This window comes from Sapajus apella, unplaced genomic scaffold, assembly GCF_009761245.1.
Source record: "Sapajus apella isolate SASKATOON/1434 unplaced genomic scaffold, GSC_monkey_1.0 scaffold196, whole genome shotgun sequence".
NCBI classification, from domain to species: domain Eukaryota; kingdom Metazoa; phylum Chordata; class Mammalia; order Primates; family Cebidae; genus Sapajus; species Sapajus apella.
Window position 1 is genome coordinate 78,429 of NW_022437136.1, and position 25,980 is coordinate 104,408.

Genomic DNA, 25,980 nt, shown 5'->3' on the forward strand with positions numbered 1-25,980 from the left:
CCAAGAGATCTGCTGTGAGTCTGATGGGCTTCCCTTTGTGGGTAACCCAACCTTTCTCTCGGTCTGCCCTTAGCATTTTTTTCTGCATTTCAACCCTGGTGAATCTAATGATTATGTGTCTAGGGGTTGCTCTTCTTGATGAATATCTTTGTGGTGTTCTAATTCCTGAATTTGAATGTTGGCCTGCCTTGCTAGGTTGGAGAGGTTCTCCCAGATAATATTCTGAAGAGTGTTTTCCAACTCGATTTCATTCTCTCCATCACTTTCACATACACCGATCAAATGGAGATTTGGTCTATTCACATAATCCCATATTTCTTGGAGGCTTTGTTCATTTGTTTTCACATTTTTCTCTCATCTTGCCTTCTTGCTTTATTTCATTGAGTTGCTCTTCAATCTCTGATAGCCTTTCTTCCACTTGATCGATTCGATTATTGAAACTTGTGTATGCTTCACAAAGTTCTCGTGGTGTTTTTCAGCTCCAGCAAGTCATCTGTGTTAGTCTCTACACTTGTTATTCTAGTTAGCATTTTGTCTCAACTTTTTTCAAGTTTTTAGTTTCCTTGCATTGGGTTAGAACATGCTCCTTTAGCTTGGAGAAGTTTGTTATTACCCACCTTCTGAAGCCTGCTTCTGTCAATTCATTACACTCATTCTCCATCCAGTTTTGTTCCCTTTCTGGTGAGTAGCTGTGATCCCTTGCAGAAGGAGAGGTGTTCTGGTTTTTGGCAATTTCAATTTTGCGCTGGTTTCTTCCCATCTTTGTGGATTTATCTACCTTTGGTCTTTGAAGTTAGTGACTTTTGGATGGGGTCTCTGAGTGGTCGTCCTTTCTGTTGATGTTTCTTTTCGTTAGAAGGAAAACTAACAGGCCTCTCTGCTGGAGGTCCACTCTAAACCCTGCTTGCCTGGGAACCACCCCTAGGTGCTGCAAAGCAGCAAATATTGCTGCCTGTTCCTTCGTCTGGTAGCTTCGTCTCAGAAGGATATCCACCAGATGACAGCCATAGCTCTCCTGTATGAGGTATCTCCCAGTCAAGATAAACAGGGTCAGGGAGCCACTTGAGGAGGCAGTCTGTCCCTTATCAGAGCTCAGGCACTGTGCTGGGAGATCCATTGCTCCCTTCAGAGCTGCTGGGCAGGGACATTTAAGTCTGCTGAAGCTTAGCCCACAACTGCCCCTTGTCCCAGGTGCTCTGTCCCAGGAAGGTGGGGGCTTTATTTATAAGTCCCTGATGAGCTGCTGCCTTTTTTCAGAGATGCCCTCCCCAGCAAGAAGGGAGTCTAGTGACAGTCTGCCTGCAGAGGCCTTGCTGAGCTGCTCTTGGCTCTTCCCAGTTGCTGTGTAAGTTTCCTTGTGACTTTGTTTACACAGGCGAGGTTAAAACCAACTACCCAAACTGCAACAATGGCAGATGTCCCTCCCCCTCCCAAGCTCGAACGTCCCAGGTCGAGCTCCGACTGCTGTGCTGGCTGTGAGAATTTCAAGCCAGTGGATCTTAGCTTGCTGGTCTTCTTGAGGGTAGGATCGACCCAGCCATATCACTTGTCTCACTGGCTAGAGCCCCCTTTCTCAGGGGAATGAGCAGTGCTGGCTGGCTGGCTAGCATTCCACACTGCACTGGGGTATGCAAGAGAAAAAATCTGCTTTAGCCAGAATGGCCGCCCTGTTTTGTGCTGGAAACCTGGGACACTGGTGTTTTAGGCACTGGAGGGAATCTCCTGGTGTGCGGGTTGTGAAGAATGTGGGAAAAGTGCAGTATCTGAGCCGTAGTGTAGGAAACTGTTCCCAGTGGCTTCCCTTGGGGAGGAGAGGGAGTTCTCTGGCTTCTTGTGCTTCCCAGGTGAGGCGACGCCTGCGGTGCTTTGGCCTGGTGTCCTTGGCCCGCACCCACTGTCTCATCAGTCCCAATGAGATGAACCTGGTACCCCAGTTGGAAATGCGGAGATCACTTGTCTTTTGGGTGGCTCTCACTGGGAACTGCTGACCGGATCTGCTCCTATTTGGTCATCTTGGTGGAAAACTTGTTTTTTTCTGAGACAGAGTCTCGCTCTGTCACCCAGGCTGGAGTGCAGTAGCACTGTCTCTGCTCACTGCAACCTCCGCCTCCCAGGTTCAAGTGATTCTCCTCCCTTAGCTTCCTGAGTAGTGGGGATTACAGGTGCATACCACCATGCCTGGCTAATTTTTGTATTTTTAGTAGAGACTGGGTTTTACCATGTTGGCCAGGTTGGTCTCGAACTCCTGACCTCAAATGATCCACCTGCCACGGGCTCCCAAAGTGCTGGGATTACAGGCATGAGCCACCATGCACAGCCGTCCTGTGATCTTGATCAGCATGACTGACACTGCATGTCATTCCCCTGCTCAAAACCTTCTAATAGTTCCAGCTTCTCTTGGACTAAAGTCTGAATACCTGAGCTTGGTATTCAAGGCTCTGCCTAGCCCAGGTCCTGCCCCCACCTCTTTCATTGCTCTGCCAGGGCTTAGCCAGTGTTGTGGAGCAGCTGCATCTCTGCCAGGGGGCACGTGGTGCCATGAGCTCCATGAGCTTTTAGTTTTGGAAGCCCACTTGGTGGGTTCATTACCTGGAGTGTTCGCCTTCCTTGAACCTCCTATTCATCCTTCAAGCTTCCATGCAAGTATCTCCTCCTCCGTGAGGCCTTCTCTTTTTACCACTATCAAATTCCAGGCAGCATGAGCAGCACTGCCTTGCTTTCCTGAATTGCCACAGGTCCAGAGCTTGGTAATAAAGAGTGTTGTTGGCTGCGTGCCGGGGCTTATACCTGCAATCCCGGCATTTTGGGAGGCCAAGGTGGGCAGATCACTTGAGGATAGGAGTATGAAATCAGCCTGGCCAACATGGTGAAACCCCATCTCTACTAAAAATACAAATACTAGCCGAGCATGGTGGCAGGAACCTGTAGTCCCAGCTACTCAGGAGGCTGAGGCAGGAGAATCTCTTGGCCCTGGGAGGTGGAGGTTGTAGTGAGCCAAGATCACGCAACTACACTCCAGCCCGGGTGATAGAGCAAGACTCTGTCTCAAAAATGAATAAATCAATCAATAAAAAGAACATTGTTCATCATACTGTATTACATTTACTCAATTGCACTGTTTGCCAGATGAGATGGTGGCACACTGGAGCTAGGACCCTTTAATTCCTTTACTTCTGGTGCTATACATGGGCCTGGCATACCGTGGGGTGACCCACATGTTTCAGTTATTTACTAAACAAATACTGTCGAGCCCCAGCTTGTGTCGGATGCTGGGGATGCAATAGTAGCAAGAGAGATAAAGATGGACGAAGGGTAACAGATGGGAGATGGATAAGAGAATGGACACACGGATAGGATGGACGAATGAGAGAAAAAAGTGAATGAAAGGATTAATAAATTGATGAATGGGGAGAAGAAATGAGAAATGGATGGATAGATGGAATGGGGTAGACAAATCAGAGGGATGGGATTGGGGATGAATGGGTGGGTGGGTGGGTGGGATGGGATGGAAGAATGAGAGATAGAGGGATGGGATTGGGGATGGGCGGGATAGGGTGGGAAAAAGGATGACAGAGGGATGGATGGACGCCTGGATGGGGTGGGGGAGTAGAAACGACAAGAGCTGATGGAGAGGTGTAAATAGAAGGATGAGGAAAGATGGAGGAACTCAAGGATGGATGGGGAGGAAGATGGGAGAGAGATATCAGGTAAGGGGAAGATAGAGAAGAATGCAGATGGAAGACTGGCTGGATTGATGGGTGGATATACAGAAAGGTAGATGATGGAAGGGGAGCCTTTACACAGTGAGGGATGGGCAGACGGATCTGGAGCATAGTGGAAACATAGCCCCCAAAAGATAAGAGACATTTGGCCGGGCGCGGTGGCTCACACCTGTAATGCCAACACTTTGGGAGGCCGAGGCGGGCAGATCAGGAGGTCAGCAGTTTGAGACCAGCCTGACCAAGATGGCAAAACCCCATCTCTACTAAAAATACAATTAGCCGGATGTGGTGGCAGGTCCCTGTAATCCCAGCTACTCAGGAGGCCAAGGCAGAAGAATCGCTTGAACCCAGGAGGTGGAGGTTGCGATAGATCATGCCATTGCACTCCAGCCTGGGCAACAAGTCAGACCAAGGCTTTCCTCCCGGGCAGGTGGGCATCGTTGGCAGGACAGGGGCCGGAAAGTCCTCCCTAGCCTGTGGGTTGCTGCGGCTCCAGGAGGCAGCTGAAGGTGGGATCTGGATCGATGGGGTCCCCATTGCCCACGTGGGACTGCACACACTGCGCTCCAGGATTACCATCATCCCCCAGGTGAGGCCGGTCACGTGGTGGGCAAAGGTGGGAGGCATGATGGGGCCCTGCTGTGATCCACCACCCTTCCCCGCCAGGACCCCATTCTGTTCCCTGGCTCTCTACGGATGAACCTCGACTTGCTGGAGGAGCACTCGGACGAAGCTATCTGGGCAGCCCTGGAGACAGTGCAGCTCAAAGCTTTGGTGGCCAGCCTGCCCGGCCAGCTGCAGTACAAGTGTGCCGACCGAGGCGAGGACCTGAGGTATGGTGATCCCACCATGGCCGGGACCGGCAGGGAGGCGGGGGAGAGGCAGGTATGGCCAGGCTCTCCCCAGGGGCCCTGAGGAAATGCCTCCCCTCGTAGGATTATTACTCTTAAATGAGTGACCACGTCTCTTTTTTGAGATAGTTTCACTCTTGTTGCCCAGGCTGGAGTGCAATGGCATGATCTATCGCAACCTCCACCTCCTGGGTTCAAGCGATTCTTCTGCCTCGGCCTCCTGAGTAGCTGGGATTACAGGGACCTGCCACCACATCCGGCTAATTGTATTTTTAGTAGAGATGGGGTTTTGCCATCTTGGTCAGGCTGGTCTCAAACTGCTGACCTCCTGATCTGCCCGCCTCGGCCTCCCAAAGTGTTGGCATTATAGGTGTGAGCCACCGCGCCCGGCCAAATATCTCTTATCTGCAATTCCAAGCTCCAACACAGTCTCTGAATACCAAGATTTCCCCCCCCCAAAATTAGCCTTCCAAACTTATTTGATGGTAAAACCCAACCTCAACTGACATAGGGCTACTGATAGCCTTTATTGCTCTTGCTCAGTATTTATTTTGCTATAAAAATATTGTTTGATATTGGGTGGTAACCTCACCACTCACTGGGACTATAAGTAACAGAATTTAAAAAAAAAAATGTCAAGTGTGGGCTGGGTACTGTAGTTCATGGCTGTAATCCCAACACTTTGGGAGGCTGAGGCAGGAGGACTGCTTGAGTCCAGGAGTTCAAGACTAGCCGGGGCAACATAGGAAGACCCCATCTCTAGGACTACAAGCATGTGCCACCATGCCTGGCTAATATTTTTTTTCATAGTTATTTGGGAGGCTGAGGTGGGAGGAAAGCTTGAGCCAGAGAGGCGAAGGTTGCAGTGAGCCGATATGCCGCAGCACTTCAGCTTGGGTGACAGAGTGAGATCCTATCTCAAAAAAAAAAAAAAAAAAGTTTGTAGGCGTGGTGGCTGACATCTGTAATCCCAGCACTTTGGGAGGCTGAGGTGGATGGATCACCTGAGGTCAACAGTTCAAGACCAGCCTGGCCAACATGGTGAAATCCCATCTCTACTAAAAATAAAAATATTAGCTGGGTATGGTGGCAGGTGCCCGTAGTCCCAGCTACTTCGGAGGCTGAGGTAGGAGAATTGCTAAAATCATGCCAAGATCATGCCACTGCACTCCAGCCTGGGCTCTATCTCAACAACTAAAAATTGTGGGAAAAAATACACACAAAATTTACTATCTCAACTTTTGTTTTGGAGACAGAGTCTGGCTCTGTCATCCAGGCTAGAGAGCAGTGGTGTAATCTCGGCTTACTGCAACTTCCGCCTCCCAGGCTCAAGCCTTCCTCCCACCTCAGCGTCCCGAGTAGCTGGGATTAGAGGTGTGAGCCACCATGCCCAGCTCATCTTTCTTCTGTGGAGACAGGGTTTCGCCATGTTGCCTAGGCCTCCCAAAGTTCTGGGATTACAGGTGTAAGCTGCCACGACCAGCCCATCTCACCCGTTTTTCAGTGTGCAGTTTCTGTAGTAATATATACATTCAGTTCCACAACAAAACGGAAACTGTACCCATGAAACCCTAACTCCCCCGCTCCCCAGCCCCTGGCCACCAGCATTTTACTTTTTTTTTTTTTTTTTGGAAACAAAGAGTTTGACTGTTGTTGCCCAGGCTGGAGTGCAATGGCATGATCTCCGCTTACTGGAACCTCCGCCTCCTGGGTTCAAGCGATTCTGCTGGTTCAGCCTCCCAAGTAGCTGGGATTATAGACATGCGCCACCCTCCCCCCGCCAGTTTATTTTGTATTTTTTCAGTAGAGATGGAGTTTCTCCATATTGGTTAGGCTGGTCTCAAACTCCTGACCTCAGGTAATCCGTCCGCCTTGGCCTCCCACAGTGCTGGGTGTGAGTCACGGCGCGCAGCCTCTACTTTCTGTATTTCTCAGTGTGACTACTCTGGATGAAAGTGGAATCATAGTATCTGTCTTTTGTGACTGGCTTGTTTCACGTAGCATGATGCCCTCAAGGTTCATCCATGGTGTAGCACTGTCAGATTCCCTTCCTTTTTAAGGCTGAATCATTTTCCATTACAGGGATAGACCACATTTTGCTTACCCATTTATCTGCCAGTAGGTACCCAGGCTGTTTCTACCTTTTGGCCACTTTGAATAATGCCACTATGAACATAGTTGTACAGGTATATGCCTTTAAAAAAAAAAAAACCAAGGTGGCCAGGCGCGTTGGCTCACCCCTGTAATCCCAGCACTATGGGAGGCCGAGGTAAGCAGTTGAGACCAGTCTGACCAATATGGTGAAGCCGTGTCTCTATTAAAAATACAAAAATTAGCCAGGTGTGGTGGCAGGTGCCTATAATCGCCACTACTCAAGAGGCTGAGACATTGAGGCAGGAGAATGGCTTGAACCCAGGATGCAGTGGCTGCAGTGAGCTGAGATCGCGCCACTGCACTCCAGCCTGGGCAACAGAGCAAGACTCCCTCTCAAAATAAAACAAGGTGTTCAGGATTTATAAACCCCTCTGACCCTGAGGGTGTCAGAAGGGCTGGCAGTAGGCAGTAATTTCCAGCACTAGAGAGGCAGCGTTGCTTGGTAGGTGAGAGTATACACAGGTGACAGACTGCCTGGGCTCAAATCCAGGCCCCCCACTTGCCAGCTCTAGGATCTTGGGCAACTTAACCATCTCTTGTGCCTCAGTTTCTCATCTGCAAAATGGAAATAGCACCCACCTACTTTGCAAGGATTGAGTTATATGCACAAAGTTGTTGCAACAGTGCCAGGCAGAGAGGAAGCAGTAAATATTCATTGCAGTCCTCAGAGTCACACTCCTGATAATGTCATTTCAGAGTTGGAATTGGAGGCCTGAGCCTTGCCTGAGGTCACACAGCTTGTAAGTAGTGAGGTCGGGACAAGACCCAGGCCCTCTAACGCCTGTGTGATCATAGTGGGTTCTGATCATCTAAAGAGATGCTTTAGACGTTTTGTGGAAGGGTTTACTATGTAAGACAGCCATGCTGGGTCCCAGGGCCCCGTTCCCACCTGGGTCAGGGACTCACTGGCCTCATGACCTGGAATCTCAACTTCTCCACTTGTAATTAGAGGATGCTACTCTGTGCCAAGGGCTTACTCAGTGACAAGCCCACACACTTTTACATGACTTATCTTCACAATTTAGTGGGGGTGGGGGGATCCACAGACTCTGGGGTCATAGGACTTGGGTTCAAATTAGGGACCCACCACTAGCCTTGAGACCTTGGTCAAGCCACTGAGCTTCTCTGTATCTGTGTCCTCCTCTTTTAGAAGAGGTGAATAATAATACCTTCCTTTGTGGACTTGAGGAGGATTGAGTCAGCATATATACAAGCGCTTACAATGTCTGGTACAAGGTGAAGACGCAGAAATAGAAATAGCCATAGACAGGCCAGGTGCAGTGGCTGATGCCTGGAATCCCAAGTCCCACCCGTGTGTTGTACATGTGTACATTTAAGGCCCACTTGACACCAGCCTGGAAAGTCTTAGGAAGAGCATAGATTGTATTCTGGAAGCAGTTGGGGGGTCATCGTAGGTTTGTTGGCAAGGGCAGGACTGAAGTCAAAGCTGTGCTTTCGCTGTTGGAGGAAATGTCAATTAGTGCAGCCGTTACGGAAAACAGCAGGAGGATTTCTCAAAAAAAACAGAAGTAGAACTACCAGGGGGTGGTGGCTCATGCCTGCAGCCCCAACTGTGGGAGGCCAAGGCAGGTGGATCACCTGAGGTCAGAAGTTTGAGACCAGCCTGGACAACATGGTGAAACCCTGTCCCTACTTAAAAAATAGAAAAAATTAGCCTAGCGTGGTGGCGCATACCTGTAATTCCAGCTACTTGGGAGGCTGAGGCATGAAAATTGCTTGAACGAGGTAGAGGTTACAGTGAGCCGAGATTGTGCCACTGTACTCCAGTGTGGGTGAAGAGCGAAATTCCATCTCAAAAAAAAAAAAAGCAAAGAAAAAAAAAATGGCCATCAAAAGAAACAACTGAAATACTCATTTCACAGGCGGGAAAACGGAGACACAAAGGATTTGAATGACTTGGCTAGTCAGCCTGCTCAAAGCTGGCAGGAAAGGGATTCCTATCAGCTCTGCAGCCGGCAGACCCCCTGTATGGGGGTGTCTGAACACAGGCACCTCACTCTTGCACTCTCACAAACCTGTTTCTGGGCACACCCCACACATCACGATGTGCCAACACACATCCCACCTAATTGTCCCAAACATTCCCAGTGTGGGCCAGAAACAGCTCCTGTGTCTGGCACGTGCTCTTCTCCGGAAGACCCAGATCCTCATCCTGGACGAGGCTACAGCTGCTGTGGACCTGGGCACGGAGCTGCAGATGCAGGCCGCGCTCGGGAGCTGGTTCGCACAGTGCACCGTGCTGCTCATCGCCCACCGCCTGCGCTCCGTGATGGACTGTGCCCGGTAAAGCCCCCGCCCCGGCCAGACCTCAAGGCAGCTCTGCAGCGGGGTGGGGGGAGAGCAGAGGCAGTCGCGGGCCACTGGCTCCAGGTTAGAGCTGGAAGGGCCCTGAATGGGGCCAGAGCAGGAGGAATGCCCGAGAACACCCACCAAGCGGGAAGGCTGCCCAAGGACGTACGCCCAGCACACGTGTCCAACCCAGCTGTGAGGGTCCGGGAGCCGCACAGAAAGCAGGAGATCTATGGGGAAAACCTCAGTGCACACACACTGGGCTCTCACAGCTGCCAAGAGCCTGGGCTGGTGTCCAAAGAGCCTCTCTGTCTTCCTCTCTCCCGCAGGGTTCTGGTCATGGACAAGGGGCAGGTGGCAGAGAGCGGCAGCCCAGCCCAGCTGCTAGCCCAGAAGGGCCTGTTTTACAGGCTGGCCCAGGAGTCGGGCCTCGTCTGAGTCAGGCTCCTCAACCGTCCCCCGTCCCACTGGGCCAGCCCGCAGAGCCTGCAGTGCTGGAGATGGAAGTGGTCCCGGGATCATCGACAGCTCCATGCGATGTTGAGTCTAGACCTGTTTTTGCTCTCTGGGAGGAAAATGGCAGAGAAAGTGGCCGATGGTCACACAGCACCAGAGCCGGAAGGACCTAGGAATACACAAATCACCTGCAGCCAGTGTCAGCAGTGACCCTCAGCCCTGGCTGAGCCCTGGACTCGGCTGGGGACTCGAGCACCTGCCTAGGCTCGCCCTAGACCCTTAAATCGGAATCCCTGGGGCTGGGGACTGCAATGGTGTGTCTTACAAATTAACAGTTTTATTTTTGGATAATCCTAGATTCACATGCAGTTAAAGGAAACAATATCAAGAAATTCACGTATTCGTTACCCCATTTCTCCCAATGGCAACATCTTGCTAACTCTAGAGTATCACAGCCAGGGAATTGCCATCGACACACCAGTCTTGCTCTGATTTCCCATTTGACTTCTACGTGTGTGTGTATTTATTTTGGTCTATGCAGTTTTATCACACATGTAGGGTTGTGAATCCACACCATGGTGAGGATACGGAGCAGCCACCACCATTTTCTGACCACACCCATCTCCCGTACCCCTGCCCCCAGCCACCAGGCTCTGTTCCCGAGTTTTGTGTATATACAGATCTATATATATTTTTTGAGACAGTCTCACCCTGTGGCCCAGGCTGGAGTGCAATGCCACAATCTCAGCTCACTGCAGCCTCCACATCCCAAGTTCAAGTGATTCTGGTGCCTCAGGCTCCCGTAGTATTTGGGGTTACAGGCATGTGCCACCATGCCCAGCTAACTTTTGTATTTTTTAGTAGAGAGGGTGCACCATATTGGCCAGGCTGGTCTTGAACTCCTGGCCTCAAGTGATCCACCCTCCTTGGCCTCCCAGAGTGTTGGGATTACAGGCGTGAGACACGGCACCTGGCCGTTGTTATGTAATTGTAAAGCTCCCCCATAGGATTCCAGAGTGCAGCCAGGACTGAGAACTACAGCCCCCATGTCTCTGCTCCTCCTCCCCCACCGGCAAGGAGCTCCAGGGACACAAACCCCCCATGCCAAGCATGGGCCCTCTCCACTCATGAGCAAGTCAAATATGCATGTTCTGTGTCTAAAAGAACAGAGGAGCCAGGACTACTCAGCCCTCAATGGGAGAATTTGCGGAGAACTTGGAGCATTTCTTTTGTTTTCAGAGAGTTTTGCTGTCGCTCAGGCTGGAGTGCGGTGGCGCAACCTCAGCTCACTGCAACCTCCATCTCCCAGGCTCAAGCAATTCTCCCACTTCAACCTCCCAAGTAGCTGGGATTACAGGTGCCTGCCACCATGCCCAGCTAATTTTTGTATTTTTAGCAGAGATGGGGTTTTACCATGTTGACCGGGCTGGTCTCCAACTCCTGACCTCAGGTGATCTGCCCGCCTCGGTCTCCCAAAGTGCTGGAATTACAGGCGTGAGCCACCACGACTGGCGGGTACATTTCTTACATGTGGTTGCTAAAGACCAAATTCCAGCGTCCTGGGGGCACCCCAGCAACCATCAGAACACGTGGAGTGTTTCTGTTCACCGTTCTGCCCCAGGTGCTGCTGACATCCAGAGGCCAGACCCCACTGAGCATGGAGAACTTGCTGGAACCCAAGGCGGCCAATGCACAGCTCATTGCATTCCTCACACATTACTTTTCGAAACAGAGACTGACTCTGTTACCCAGGCAGAAGCCCAGTGCCACAATCTCGGCTCACTGCAACCTCTGCCTCCCAGGTTCAAGCGATTCTCCTGCTACAGCCTGCTGAGTGAGTAGCTGAGATTACAGGCATCCACCACCACACCCAGCCAATTTTTGTATTTTTACTAGAGCTGGAGTTTCACCATGTAGGCCAGGGTGGTCTTGAACTCCTGACATCAGGTCATCCAACCCCCTCAGCCTCCCAAAGTGTTGGGATTACAGCCGTGAACCACTATGCCCAGCTGCCTCACACCTGTTTCTGACAGCGGTCAGAATATTAATATTGGACTCACCAAACCAGCTTCAGTCACCAGGAAAGAGGAACCACGTCCAACACAGCCAAGCTTAAGGCCACAGAGAGATCGCTGGGAAGGGAGGGCAGCGTGAGACGCCAGGTAACTCCCTTGATCCTAACGACACCAGCCAGGGTGTCTCACTGACCTCATGGCACTGCTGCAAGGATAACCTAAGTTAATACATGGATTTGAATGTGTGGACGCAGAGAAGGCAATACCCCAGGCTTTCTCAACCTTAGCATTACTGACACATGGGGCCACATGTCTGTGCTGTGTGGACACGTCCTGTACACCGTAGGACGGTCAGCAGTGTCCCTGGCCTCTTACTAGATGCCAATAACATCCTCCCCCTACCACCACCACAGTTGTGACAAAGTATCTTCAGACACTGCCCCACATCCCCTGGGGAGTCAAAACCACCTGGTTGGGCCAGACACAGTAACTCACACCTTATAATCACGCTTTGGGAGGGCGAGGTAGGCCGATCACGTAAGGTCAAAAGTTTGAGACTAGCCTTCCTAACATGGTGAATCCCCGGCTCTATCAAAAATATAAAAATTAGCTGGGTGTGGTGGCAGGCTCTAGTAAGTGCAGCCACTAGGGAGGCTGAGGTAGGAGAATCGTTTAATCCCAGGTGGAAGAGCCTGCAATGAACCGAGATCACGCCACTGCACTGCAGCCTGGGAGACTGCCTGAAAGAAAAAAAAAACCACAACAGAAAGACCCACTTAGTTGAGAATCCCCGATCTAACCTGCTCCGCTGCCATCCATCATCCACGGATACTTGGGCGGTGGCTGTGCCGGTGCCAGGCGGAGGGGGGAGGCAGGGAGTCCACCTTTTCTTGAGGACACAGGGCCTGCTCCGTCCATCTGGTCAAGGGACTTTCTATTGGCCCATCCTGACAGGATTTTGTGATGCCCCTTTTGGCCTGGAGTAATCTAAATCTAGATGGAAATGCAGCTTCTACCTCCTTTAAAGTGGGGCAGGGAGTCCACAGTTTTCACCTGCCCCAAGTCATGCCCACAGAGCTGCGGACCTACAACTGCCTACTCCTAGCTCCATTTCACAGGTGAGGAAACTGAGGCTCGAGGAGTTGACATGACTTCACAACTCCTCACAAGCGGATGACCAAGTTAGTAAGGACAGAGTGGGGATCTGCTTCTGAGTCTAAGGCCAGAGTCACTGCACCGGGCACATGCGTGCTACAGACGAAGGAAGGGCAGCAGATGCAGCCTGTGTCTTTTCTCTGCCTGGAGCTGAGCCCCCTGACAGCCCTGCACAGTGACCCCAGGCAGGGGCTGCCGTGTGGGCATTTGGCAAACTCGATTGGGCATGAGGCAGGGCCACCAGATGCTCTTTCCTCGGCTGTGTGCCAGGGAGCAGAGTGTGGGCCACAGGCGGCCGGCACGTGGGAACTGGTGCCTGCCAGTCTGCTAATGAGGCTGCTGTCCGGCCTGCACCACAGCTGCCTGGAGATGTGCCAGCAGGACTGCCCGAGCCATTCATCCCCTGACACGGGCTCTGGCCAGCAGCGCCTGGCTGGCGGGTGGAACACGAATGAGATCCAGCAAGGCTGCAGACCCCCTCCCTCGGTCAATGCCTGCACCCGGCAGACTCTTCAAACTCAACGCTGTCCACATTGCCACTGCAAACACCAAACTTCCTGCACCTGACACTGCTCTAAATGCCTGCCACATACTCACCCAGCAGACACAGGGAGGAAACCCCTATCACTGGGCCCCTCAAAAGGACGCTTTGATAAGGAAGGTCCTACCATCAGACCCTTTTAGCAGATGAGAAAGAGCGTGAGTGGTGTCTCTGCCCTAGCGATCTGGCTTCAAAGCCTGTGTCCTCACCACCAGGCTACCTTGCCTCTTTTTCTTTAAAAAAAAAAAAAAAAATTACAGGCAGGAGCCACTCCATCCGGCCAATACTGTGAATTCTAATGGTCACAACTTCACCAGCTTCTCACTGGGCACCTTCATACTCTGGGTCCTAACGCAAGCCAACGACTTCATTCAGGCATGAGCCACCACACCTGGCGATGCTACCCATTCTCATGGTAATGACCTTACTAACCTTTCACAAGTCACCTTCATACTCTGTGGTTCCCAGTGCATGCCAGTGGTTTCAGTGGGGCATGAGTCACCACACCCAGACAATACTGCTAATTCTAATGGTCATCACCTCAACCGACTTCTCTGGACACCTTTGTACACCACAGTCCCTAGTGCAAGCCAACAATTTCAAACAGGGACAGCAAGCCTTGAGGGAACACATGGCAGTGATGGAACGTTCCATGTGCACATGTACTTGGTACATGGTTTTAGGAGTGGGAGAAATGGTGTGCTCCCCAAACGTAAGGAGTTCCTTACTGCCCAGATTCACCCAGTTCAAAGCTAGAAACCAAACACTCTAGTCTGACTACTCCACTACCCACAACTTAGGGACCACATCAATTAGGAAAGGGGAAAATACTTCTTCCGCCAACACTGCTCCATTTCTGGCCGCCTGCAGTGGTTGGGTGGGGAACAGGTGACTCATTTGGGCTAATGAGCTGTGAGTGGGATTCACTGCGTCAGTTCTGGTTTTAGACACAAAATAGTGGGGGAGAGTCGTCCACTCTCTTCTCTCACTGTGGGGACCTGGAAGCCTGCCCTTGGGAGGCCATGTTGTAAAACGAGGACAGTCTGGATCAGTTATCACAGGGAAATCAGCTACCCTAGAGAGGCGGCTGACTCTCATTAAGAACCGCATGAGCAGGAAATAAAGCCGTGCATGCACTTCCCAAGATTTTATGGCGAATTTTACACTGCAGCATGGCCTTGCCTCTCTGGACTAACAAAGGGATTTTCAGGCCAGGTGCGGTGGTTCACGCCTGTGATCCCAGCACTTTGGGAGGCTCAGGTAGGAAGATCCCTTAAGCCCAGGAGTTTAAGACCAATCTGGTTAACGCAGCAAGACTGTCTCTATAAAAAATTTTAACAATAAGCCAGGCATGGTGGCACGTACCTGTAGTCTCAGCTACTCTGGAGGCCAAAGCAGGAAGATCGTTTGAACCCAGGAGGCTGAGGCCGCCGTGAGCTATGATCGTGCCACTGTACACCAGCCTGGACAACAGAGTGAGACCCTGTCTCTAGGAAAAACAGGCAGGGGGCAGGAATTTCAAGGATCTTTCTGCCCACATGTGATTTCTGCCTCACCTGTGTCTTAGAACCTGACCAAAGCTACGTGTACCACACACATCACTGCTCACAGGGTATGAACGATCAGCCTCATTTTACAAAAGTAAGTGAGGCTCAGAGACCAAGTGACCTTCCCAGGGTCACATGAACAGCAAATGACAAGAGCAGGACTCAAGCTAGGGTCTGTCCACCCTGCGGCTGCCCCGCCTTCCCACTGAACCCCACCTGACGCGTGACCTCAAGGACTCGCTCTTTCTGGCAACAGCTCCCACCAGAGGCGATGTGTTTGTCAAAAGGAAAGAAGAGAAACAGGAAGATCCCACATCCTGACCATGCCAGAGGAGATGGCTAGAACCCTGGCTGGCGCCCCGAAAGAAAGGGAAACATCGTTTAGAAAGAAATAAAATATATATATATATGTATTTTTTTTTTACTGCAAATGTTCACGTTTCCAGTGTAAGTCATTACAAAGGATCCCCCAAAACTTGATTTACCTAATGCAAAAGAATGGTATAACTTACAAAAAATAAATATGTATTTTTACCTAAAAGAAAGATGCTCTCTGGGTGTGAAGTCGGCGGCGTAATTCTTTTTGAGACGAAGTCTCGCTCTGTCGCCCAGCTCCGGCTAGAGTGCAGTGGCACTATCTCGGATCACTGCAACCTCTGCCTCCCAGCTTCAGGCGATTCTCCTGCCTTAGCCTCCCACGCCCTGCTAATTTCTGTATTTTTAGTAGAGACGGGGTTTCACCATGTTCCCAGGTTGGTCTCCATCTCTTGACCTTGTGATCTGCCTGCCTCAGCCTCCCAAAGTGCTGGGATTACAGGCGTGAGCCACCGTGTGCGACTGAAGTCGGCGATGTAATTCTTAGCAAGTATGAGTCTTGGGGCAGCCGTCAGCTCTGGCTGCTTTCTGGATTTCACTTTGGGCTCCAACCAAGAAACCTGAAAGAACAGGCTTTAGAAGATGCTGCTTCTCCATTTTCTTCCAGGAACACAAATGCAGGGTGCACTTCTCACTAGTTCCTGGGAATGTTACTTCTCAGCACAATGCTCCTCCTAAGAAGTTCAAGTTTTGCGACTGTTTTTCTCCCTGGAGCAGTACTTTAAAAAAAAAAAAAAAAAAAAAAAAAAACAATATTCAAAGGTGGGTTCTTTTCGTGTCCTGGAAGAGCATCAAAGACTACATGTCAGCCTCTCTCCTCAGCAGCTAACCGGATGCCAAGGGAGAGAGACTAAAACCTAAAAACAAGGAAAAGATGCACGGGATGCTTTTTGGTACCCACTAGTAATATTTGGGAGGTACTTTGTGTTATTTACTTTGAAAGCTTCATAATCATGACCAGGTACCAGGAGAAGGAAAGAAAAGACGCAAAAAGAAAAAAGAACAACACAGTCAACACTGTAAGCAACCAACACAGCTCTGGGCCAGGCCCCAACGCTGCTTCTGCTAGGACTGGTGCAGCAGACTTCCAGCCAGTTGCTCGCCCTCAATCTCTTATTTCTAGTCAATGTCAAATCCCCATGAGGCCATCTCCTTAATATTTACCCCACATCAATCATGGTGGGAACAGCAGTAAGTGCTGATTGTTCTTACATTGTTGAACAAAAGAAATAAGCAAGGGAAAGCCTGGAATGGGGGTGGGTGGGGAAGGGAGTCCAAAAAAGTCAACTAAGAGACAATCCCCCAGCGATGCAGTTCCAGCTCCAGGTTATCCGTTAGTCCAACCAGGTCCCTTCCAGGAGGACAGGTGTGTGAGTGCACAGGCTGCCTCCAGCCCAAAGCAAGACCTGGTAGAGGTGGCGCTGGGATGTCGGATCCCAGCTTCTGAGTGCCTGGAAGACCGGATGTCGGTAAGAGGGCCATCCAGAGTGCTGGGACACTGCCCACGGGAGAGAATGATTTTCAGCAGGCCCCTCAACCTGAAAACAGCAGCCCCAAGGAAATGAAGCATTCCGGGTGGACCCAGACAAGGATGTTGGAGGTGATAGGAGCCAGAAGCATCTCAAAAGACTTGGAATCCACAGACTTTGGCTGGAGAGATCCGAGGCAGGAGACTGGATTTGGTCACTATGATCTTCTGTACAACCAATGACTCCTCTGCGGAAAGCACCAGAAGCACACTTGCCTTCCCAGGACATGAGGTTGTGTGTGTGTCTCGGGGCACCAGAGGCCAGGGCGTGCATGTTTTGGGTTGCACACATCTCTGTGTCTCTCCTGTGTCTTCATTGCCAGTTCCAGGCAGGGGACCAGATGGTGGTGGCTGCTTCTTTGGGTGTGTTTTGGTTTTATGGGTTTGGTTTTAATTTTTTGGTTTCAGTGTGGGAGGCTTTGTTTCCCAGGGGCGCTGACTCCTCCCTGGGCGTTGGCATGTAGGCCCTGCAGTTCCGACCAGATATGCCAGCTCTGGGGCTCACACCAAGCCAGCATCTTTGGCCATGCTATAGAAGAGACCTCTCTGCTGCAGGAGGTCCGAGGGGGCGCCGTACTCCTGGATTTCTCCTTTGTCCAGGACGATCACCCTGTAGGGGAGGGGAAGGAGACGGCTTAGTACCTCATGCCCCTGGGACACCACCTGGGCAAGTCACTGCTTTGGGTCAGGCCCCTAACACTTTCTGCTGGGACTGGTGCAGTAGCCTTCCAGCTGGCTGCTCACCCTCACTCTCTATTTCTAGTCAATGTCAAATTCCCATGAGGTCACCTCCTTAGTATTTACCCCACATTAATCATGGTGGGAACAGTAATAACAGCGTTGACTGTCCACATTCACTGTTCCATTACATTCAGAGTAAAATAAAAAGATCTTACCATGGTCTACAATAAGGATTGGCAGCATTTTTGTGAAAAAGGCCAGAGACTCAATACTTCAGGCTGTGCAGGCCACATGGTTTCTGTTACAAGTAGACATCTCTGCTGTATTTAAAGTGTGAACGCTGCCAGCGACAACAGCGAATGAACAGGCGTGGCTGTGTGCCAATAAAAATGTATTTACAAAAACAGGCAGGGGGCCACATCTGGCCTGTGCACTGTAGTTGACTGACCCCTAATATTTGAGGACCTATAGGATCTGACACTGCCCAGGTCTGACCTCATTTCTGTGTCCTATATCTCAAAAGCACCAACTCAGCATCTGTCACGTAGTAGGTGGTACTCAGTGAGCTAGAAACGTCCTGTCTGTTGGGTGCAGAGGCTCATGCCTGTAATTCTGGCACTTTGGAAGGCTAAGACAGGAAGATCACTTGAGGCCAGGAGTTTGACGCTGTGGTGAGCTGTGATCTCACCACTGCACTCCAGCCTGGGCCACAGGGTGAGACCCTGTCTCAAAAATAAACAAAATAAAATAAAATAGAAATATCATGTCACTCCCCTGCTTAAAACCTTCCTATGGCTTTCCAGGATTCTTAGAATAAGTTCCAAGCTTCTCACCGTGGTTACATGCTGCTTTAAGATCTAGCCCCTGCCTACCTTTCTGGCCTCGTCTCCTCAATTCCAACCTCTAGGTGCAATGCCACCTCATGCCAGCCTTCGAATTCATTAAGCACATTCATTCAGTTTTACATTCAGCTGTACCAGCTGCCTAGAACGTTCTTCCCGTAGATCAGAGGCTGGCAAACTGTGGTCTGCAGGCCAAATCTGCCACCCTGCCTGTTTTTAATAATAAAGTTTTACTGGAACACAGCCATGCTCATTCGTTTGTGCACTGTCTATGGCTGCTTTCACAAAGCAACCTGGGAGCCGAGTAGCTGAGACACTACCCAGCCCTTAAAGAACAAGGTTCAGGATCGCTATTCCAGACCTTCCTATGGCTGACTCCTTTTCATGGTTCAGGTCTCAGCTAAAATGTCACCTCCTCAGAGGTGACCCGTGCAAAACCCAAAACCCCCCAAGAGCCTGGCAGCAGAGCTGCATTTTGACTTTGTGGTTCCAGGCACTGATGCTTGAAGTACGGGGGTGGCGTTCTCCACACAAAATGCTGAAAATCCTATTTTATGAATGTGTTGGCATAAATAGAACCCAGGTTGGATTATACTCTTTTTTGGCTTTTTTTTTTTTTTTTTGGAGATGGAGTCTCACTCTGTTGCCCAGGCTGGAGTGTAGCAGCATGATCTCAGCTCGCTGCAACCTCCACCTCCCAAATTCAAGCAATTCTCCTTTCTCAGCCTCCCAAGTAGCTGGGATTACAGGCACGCACCACCACACTTGGCTAATTTTTGTATTTTGAACGGTGACAGGGTCTCACCGTGTTGGCCAGGCTGGTCTCGAACTACTGACCGCAGGTGATCCACCTGCCTCGGTGTCCCAAAGTGCTAGGATTATAGGCATGAGCCACCGCACCCAGCCTGCTTCCGATTTTTAAAAGAAAAGTAAATCTTTCTGTGGGCCCCAGGCATGGGGCCTGCAGTGCTCAATGGAAACCCTGGCCCTGCCTGGCAGTCACTATCCTGTGTCCCTAGCAAGTGTCCTTCCCAGCACCTGCTGCCCTCTGGAAGCCTGTTGGTTTCTTGCTCTGTCCAATTTCTTTCTCCCGCATCTAATAAGCTACTTGGTCCCAGAAGCAAGGACCTCGTCTGACAGCAGCCTCCAGAGTCTGCAGCGTCTGGAAGCAGGGCAGGTGTGCTCTGCGGACACACTGACAGAATGAATGATTGGAAGATGTCAGAAATACCTGGTACTGCCAGGCGCAGTGGCTCCCGCCTATACTCCCAGCACTTTGGGAGGCCAAGGAGGGCTGATCACCTGATGTCAGAAGTTTGAGACCAGCCTGGCCAACAGAGTGAAACCCTGTCACTATTAAAAATACAAAAAATAGCCAGGCATGATGGCACACACCTGTAGTCCCAGCTATTCAGGAGGCTGAGACAGGAGAGCTGCTTGAATCCCAGAGGTGGAGGAGGCAGTGAGTCGAGATGGTGCCACTATACAACAGCCTGGGCAATGACTCAATCTCAGAAAAAAAGAGAAATACCTGGTACCATCCAGGATGAAGAAAGGATCCACCCACTGGGCTGCCACTCGGCATAAGGACAGTGCTGAGTGACTGAATAAATGAATGAGCCAATAAGTGAGGCGAACTCCCCAAGCCCAGAGACCACTGTGCCAGGACATCACCTTGTGTAGTCCATGATGGTGTTGAGCCGGTGGGCGATGGTGAGGACGGTGCAGCCCTCGAACTGCGTCCGGATGGTGGACTGGATGAGGTCGTCTGTCTCGAGGTCCACGGCTGCTGTGGCCTCATCCAACACAAGGATCTTCGTCTTCCTCAGCAGGGCCCGGGCCAGGCACACAAGCTGGCGCTGCCCAACACTTGACCAGAAGAAAAAGACCAGGAGACAGTGTTGGGTCAAACCACCCGACCCTGAACCTAGGCCCAGGCTGGAAGGAGTGAGACGAGACACTCTGTGTGGCTTGACAGGACAGCCCACCACTCCCAACTCCTGTGCCTACAGCAGACATCACTGATCAATCAGAATACATCTCCCATTCGGCAAGAGCAGGTTCAGAATATTCTCAAAACAGTGGCTCACATCTACAAACCTCGCACTTTGGGTGGCCAAGGTGTGAGGACTGCTTGAAGCCAGGAGTTTGAGACCAGCCTGCGCAGCAAAGCTAGACCTCTATCTCTCTAAAAAAATAAAAATAAAAAAATTAGCTGGATGTGATGGCACGCTTCTGTAGTCCCAATTACTTGGGAGGCTGAGACAGGAGGACTGCCTGAGTCTCCGAGTTTGAGGCTGAGATCAAGCCACTGTACTCCAGCCTAGGCAACGGAGTGAGACCCTGTCTCTTAAAAAAACTAAAACAAAAAAGAGCCGGGCACAGTGGCTCCCACTAATAATCCCAGCACTTTGTGAGCCAAGGCAAACAGATCACTTGAGGCCAGGAGTTCCAGACCTGCCTGGCCAATGTGGTGATGATACCCCTTCTCTACTAAAAACGCGAAAATTAGCTGGGCATGGTGGCAGGCACCTGACATGCAGCTACTTGGGAGGCAGAAGCAGGACAATTGCTTGAGACTGGGGGTAGAGGTTGCAGCTGAGATTGCACCACTGCACTCCAGCCAGGGTGACAGAGTGAGACCCTGTCTCAAAAAGAAAGAAAGAAAGAAACGGCCTCATATCCATGCATCCCTATCCAACTGCGGGGCCGTGACGGTTGGCTCTGGACTCAGACATGTACCTTGCTTTGGCCAATGGGACACCAGCAAACATAAGACCAGCCAAAAGAATACTGTGAGATGCACACTGGGGCTTGCACGCTCTGGTGCCCCTGTCACTGCCATGACAACATGCCCAAGCTGGTCTGCTAGAGAATGAGGGATGTACCCTTCTTGCCCCACCTGAGGTCAAGTAGATGAGCCAACAGTCAGCTGACCCGAGACAGGCATGTGAGCCCAGTCAAATCAGCAGAGCCACCTGGCTGACTGCCCTCGAATGGTAGCAATGATCCCTGCTTTATGGTTGAACGTGACTGAGGCTTTGTGGTTGTCACGGAGACGGATAACCGAACCAGAACCAGGCACTGACAAAGAACACCACAGCAGCACCCCAGAGGCACCCGTGCTGCGCCAGGCATTAATGCTTTAGTTGCTGGGCCAGGGACAGAGCTCCAGGATCCTGGGAGAAGGACCGAGACAGCTGGAGTAGTGCATGGGGACTTGGAGGCTCAGAGCAGTGCTAGCGACCAACTGTACACAGCCTTTCTATAGTTTAACAACTGACAGCCACTCTCAACTGAATGGAGCTGGTGCGTATAAAAGGAAACACATTGGCCATCCTGGTTATAAAAAGCCTCATGGTATAAAAAGCCTGGATTAAGACCCATTTTACAGATACAGAAACTGAGGCTCCAAAAGGTGAAGGGACAAATGGGTCATCTGCAGCACAACTGGGACTCAAATCCAGGTCTACCCCAGGTCTGGACAGAATCTTCAAACACTCCCCTACCGAGGTGGTACCTAGGAGACCTTATCCAGTGTCCCCCAGTCCACCCCCACCTACCTGAGGTTCTCTCCGCCTTCTGCACACTCGTGGTCCAGCTTGTCAGGAAGGGCTGACACGAAGTCCTTCAGGTGAGCCAGCTCCAGGGACATCCAGACTTCTTCGTCCGAGTATTGGCTGAACGGGTCCAGGTTCATGCGGAGGGAACCCGAAAACAAAACAGGGTCCTGTTCAGAGAGAAGAGAGTGGCGGCATGTGACACCTATGTCACACTGACGTGGATTGAGAAGAGGTGAGGCATAAAGACTTCCGGCCAGGACTGGTGAAGGTGGGGTTTCAGAGCTCGTTGGAATCACTGTTTCCTGAGATGTTAATAATGGAGAAAGGCCAGGTGCAGTGGCTCACGCCTGGAATCCCAGCACTCTCTGAGGCCAAGGTGGGCAGATCACTTGAGGTCAAAATTTCGAGACCAACCTGGCCAACATGGCGAAACCCTGTCTCTACTAAAAATGCAAAAATTAGCTGGACATGGTGGTACACACCTGTAGTCGCAGCTATGCGGGATGCTGAAGCAGGAGAATCACGTGGACCAGGGAGGTGGAGTTGGCCGTGATCCAAGATCCTGCCACTGCGCTCCAGTCTGGGCAACAGAGTGAGACTCTGTCTTGATTTAAAAAAAAAAAAAAATTCTTAATAACGGAAAAAAAAGTCTGGAAAATCCGAGTTTGGCAGAGTAAGACCGACTTCCTTTCCATACAACTTCCTAGAGCCTTCAATATACAAGTAGGTTGAGAACCTTCCACAAGTGAGCTGCAGCACAGGTAAAGTCCTGTAGATTTCTCACCTGTCCTCCAACTCCAAAAGAGAATCTTCTGAGAAGCTTTAGGGAAGATGACACTGAAAGGTGACATGTTAAGGAATCAACCTGCAGGGACTGGTCTAGAAAACCCTTATTTTGGCCACGCATGTTGGCTCACCCCTGTAATCCACTCCTTGGAATCACTATTTCTGGAGATGTTAATAATGGAGAAAAAGGCCAGGTGCAGTGGCTCCCGCCTGGAATCCCAGCACTCTGGGGGGCCAAGGCAGGCAGATCACTTGAGGTCAGGAGTTGGAGACCAGCCTGGGTAACATGGTGAAACTCCATCTCTACTAAAAATACAAAAACTAGCCAGGTATGGTGTGCATGCCTGTAATCACAGCTAACTGGGAGGCTGAGGCAGGAAAATCGCTTGAACCCAGAAGGTGGAGGTTGCAGTGAGCGGAGATCACACCACCACACACCATCCTGGGAGACAGAGTGAGACTCTGTCTTAATTTAGAAAAAAAAAAAAAAAAAAATCCTTATTTCTTACCAAATACTGCATGTTCTCACTTATAAGTGCCAGCTGAACTGTGGGTACTCATGGATGTAAAGATGGGAACAACAGAACCGGAGCCCCCAAAAGTGGGGACAGATAGAGGAGGGTAATGGTTGAGAAACTCTCTCGGGTACTCTATTCAACATGTGGGCGCTGAGATCCACAGAAGCCCAAGCGTCAGTGTCACACGATATACCCATGTAACAAGCTTGCACGTGCACCCCGCCAATCTAAAATGAAGAGAAAACATTCTTATTTCTTGTCTGGCTCTCAGAAGGGTGAGAGATTCTCAGTCTGACTCCGACAGCAGAAAGAGAAAACGGTGCTTTTTAGATTTTTCTAGATGCTTGGGAAACTACCCCTTGCGGGGACAGGAGGTGGGGAATGATACTCAGTGATTTCTCACATTGTGAATCATATGCAAAGAGGAAACTGAGGGAAGCAGCAGCATAGCCTAAATTCAATACAAATAATGAAGGCCAGTCCGGCGTGGGGGCTCATGTGTGTCATCCCAGCACTTTGGGAGGCCAAGGCAGGAGGATCATTTGAGCCCAGGAGTTCAAGAGCAGTCTGGGCCACATGCTGAGACCCCACCACCACAAAAAATACAAAAGAGATTTAGCTGGGTGTGGTAGCATGTGCTTGGAGTCGCAGCTACTCAGGAGGCTGGGGTGGGAAAATCACTTGAGCCTGGGAGGCGGAGGTTGCAGTGAGCTGAGACTGAGCCACTGCACTCCACCCTGGGCAACAGAGTGAGACTCTGTTTCAGAAAAAAAGACCAAACAAAAACAATACAATGAAGTAGGGTCAAATGTATGTTTGCCCCCAAAATATACATACATCGCTGTGAGTGCACCCACAGGACGCGCCAAGCCTGGCTCACCCCCGGCCGCACCCAGACCCACCTGGGGGATGATGGTGATCTTGAAGCGGAGGTTGTGCAGGCCGATCTTGGCGATGTTGATGTCATCGATGATGATCTCGCCTTCGGCAGATTCATTGATCCGAAATAAGCCCAGGGTCAGGGACGACTTCCCAGCTCCCGTCCGCCCCACGATGCCAACCTGCAGGACAGAGGGCCCAGGTGTGATGGGAATGCTGGCATCTGGACTTGTCCCCGCCCCACAGCACCCTCTTCTCTGCCCCACTTCAGGCATCAGTCATCTGGTCGACCCAACTCCACAGCCCTCTCCCTCACCTGCTGCCCAGAGACACTCCTTTAAGGGTGTTTTGGCAAAAGGTTACAAAGGACTCTCTTCCCTTTGCCAGGCTTCCGGAAGGAATTCCTCAGCTTTTTGTAAGTTACTAGAGACCTCAAAAGACATACACAACAGGCAGAAGGAATTTCCAACAAAGCCCTATTTGTTTTGACTCAAGTAACTACTAACAATCAGCTAGTTCCCCATTTCCCCATGCTGTTTTTCACCCCTCTCACGGTGAGTTTCCCATTATGAGCTGTTGAAATACCCGAAAGATTCAAGCGGATCTTCTGTGCCCTTTGCCATGACCCAGTCTCCACACATCCTCCCTTGAAGGAACTAGTTTCTCCAGCTAAAGGCCAATGATGCCATTCCTCATCTGCAGTTCTCCCGGGCTCTTGAGAAACGGGCTTCCTCTACCCTCCTACAGGGGTGTCACAGGGCAGTGTGCGTGCAAAACTTCTCATGACGTAAGGTAAGCCATGAAGACTCAGCGAAGACTGAGGTGCGGTGGCGCACGCCTGTGATCCCCGCACTGTGGGAGGCCGAGGTGGGTGGATCACAGAAGGTCAGGAGATCGAGACCAGCCTGGCCAACATGGTGAAGCTCCGGCTCTACTACTACAAAACTTAGCCAGGTGTGGTGGCATGTACCTGTCGTCCCAGATACTCAGAAGACTGAGGCAGGAGAATCACTTGAACCCGGGGACTGGAGGTTGCAGTGAGCCGAGATCAAGCCACCACACTCCAGCCTGGGCAACAGAGTAAGACTCCATCTCAAAAAAACCCCAAAAAACAAACAAACAAACTTCTTCCAGGGGCCAGGCATGGCAGCTGACTCCTGTAATCCCAGCACTTTGGGAGGCTGAGGCGGGCAGATCACTGAACACAAGACATCCAGGCCAGCCTGGGCAACATAGTGAGACAAAAATGCGCCGAGCGTAGTGGGACATGCCTGGAGTCCCAGCCACTTGCAGTGCCCCCACTTGAGAGGCTGTGGCTGCAGTGGGCTGAGATCACACCCTTGCACTCTAGCCTGTGTGACAAAGTGGGTCACTGTCCCAAAAAAGAAAAAATCTTCCAAAACGTATCTGTGGGACTCATTCGGTCTTCGGGCTCCCGGTTCGCCTGAAGCCTTCACTTCTGCAAGTTGGATGCGTGCTAACAAGGTTACAGCCACAGCCCACTCCCACCCCCCAACAGCCATTCGCACGGAGGTGTGGAGGCGTGAGTGAAGGGCAGAAGCCGCAGCGAGGTTCACCTGCCTCGTGGCACCCTGTGAATGCCGAGGCGACGTGTACCTACCTTTTCTCCCCCGTTGATGGTGACATTGATGTGCCTGAGAACAAAATCCAGGTCCTCTCGGTAGCGCAGACAGTAGTTGCGGAATTCCACTCGGCCCACCTGGGGCCAGCTGTTGGGAGGAGCTGTCTCCTGGATTTGCCAGGGGGCCTTCGATCACAGGAGGAGAGGGAGAGAGTGAGGAATTCCCAGTCTATCCTATAAGACTGTGACTTCCCCGACCTCCCCTCCCCCTTACTCCCTCTGCTGCCCGAGGTGACGTCCCAGGCTTCAGCACTGCAGGTCTGTGCTTCCTGGAATGCTCTTCCCCAAATGACCCCCTCGCATCCTGAAGGTCTCTGGTCCATGCAGAGCGCCCTCCCACCCCTGCGTGCCTCTGTCCCCTCCTGCGCCGCCTTCTCCTTCAGAGCACTGCCTGCCTCTGGCCCTCTTGGGGCTC

At 51.2% G+C, this 25,980-nt stretch overlaps 2 protein-coding genes across 14 annotated transcripts in view; one reads left to right on the forward strand and one right to left on the reverse strand.

Moving 5' to 3' along the window:
* Nucleotides 1-9,992, forward strand: part of ABCC6 (ATP binding cassette subfamily C member 6) — a 79,489-nt gene extending 69,497 nt beyond the window's left edge. For 7 of the 8 annotated variants that reach the window (XM_032269660.1, XM_032269661.1, XM_032269663.1 and 4 more), the window contains 4 exons: nt 4,153-4,311; nt 4,389-4,555; nt 8,837-9,031; nt 9,367-9,992. In XM_032269660.1, coding sequence (XP_032125551.1) covers nt 4,153-4,311; nt 4,389-4,555; nt 8,837-9,031; nt 9,367-9,475 — 630 coding nt within the window. In that variant the 3' untranslated portion in view covers nt 9,476-9,992. Of the gene's footprint in view, nt 1-4,152; nt 4,312-4,388; nt 4,556-8,836; nt 9,032-9,366 lie in introns of those variants that run through there. The other variant, XR_004265699.1, reaches the window with a different exon arrangement.
* A 5,839-nt stretch (nt 9,993-15,831) lies between these two features.
* ABCC1 (ATP binding cassette subfamily C member 1) overlaps nt 15,832-25,980 on the reverse strand; it is a 188,048-nt gene continuing 177,899 nt past the window's right edge. For 4 of the 6 annotated variants that reach the window (XM_032269639.1, XM_032269638.1, XM_032269642.1 and 1 more), the window contains 5 exons: nt 25,545-25,691; nt 23,947-24,105; nt 21,741-21,907; nt 19,852-20,046; nt 15,832-17,264 (listed from right to left, as the gene is read on the reverse strand). In XM_032269639.1, the coding sequence (XP_032125530.1) occupies nt 17,156-17,264; nt 19,852-20,046; nt 21,741-21,907; nt 23,947-24,105; nt 25,545-25,691 (777 nt within the window). In that variant the 3' untranslated portion in view covers nt 15,832-17,155. Of the gene's footprint in view, nt 17,265-19,851; nt 20,047-21,740; nt 21,911-23,946; nt 24,106-24,508; nt 24,593-25,544; nt 25,692-25,980 lie in introns of those variants that run through there. The other 2 variants (XM_032269640.1, XM_032269641.1) reach the window with 2 other exon arrangements.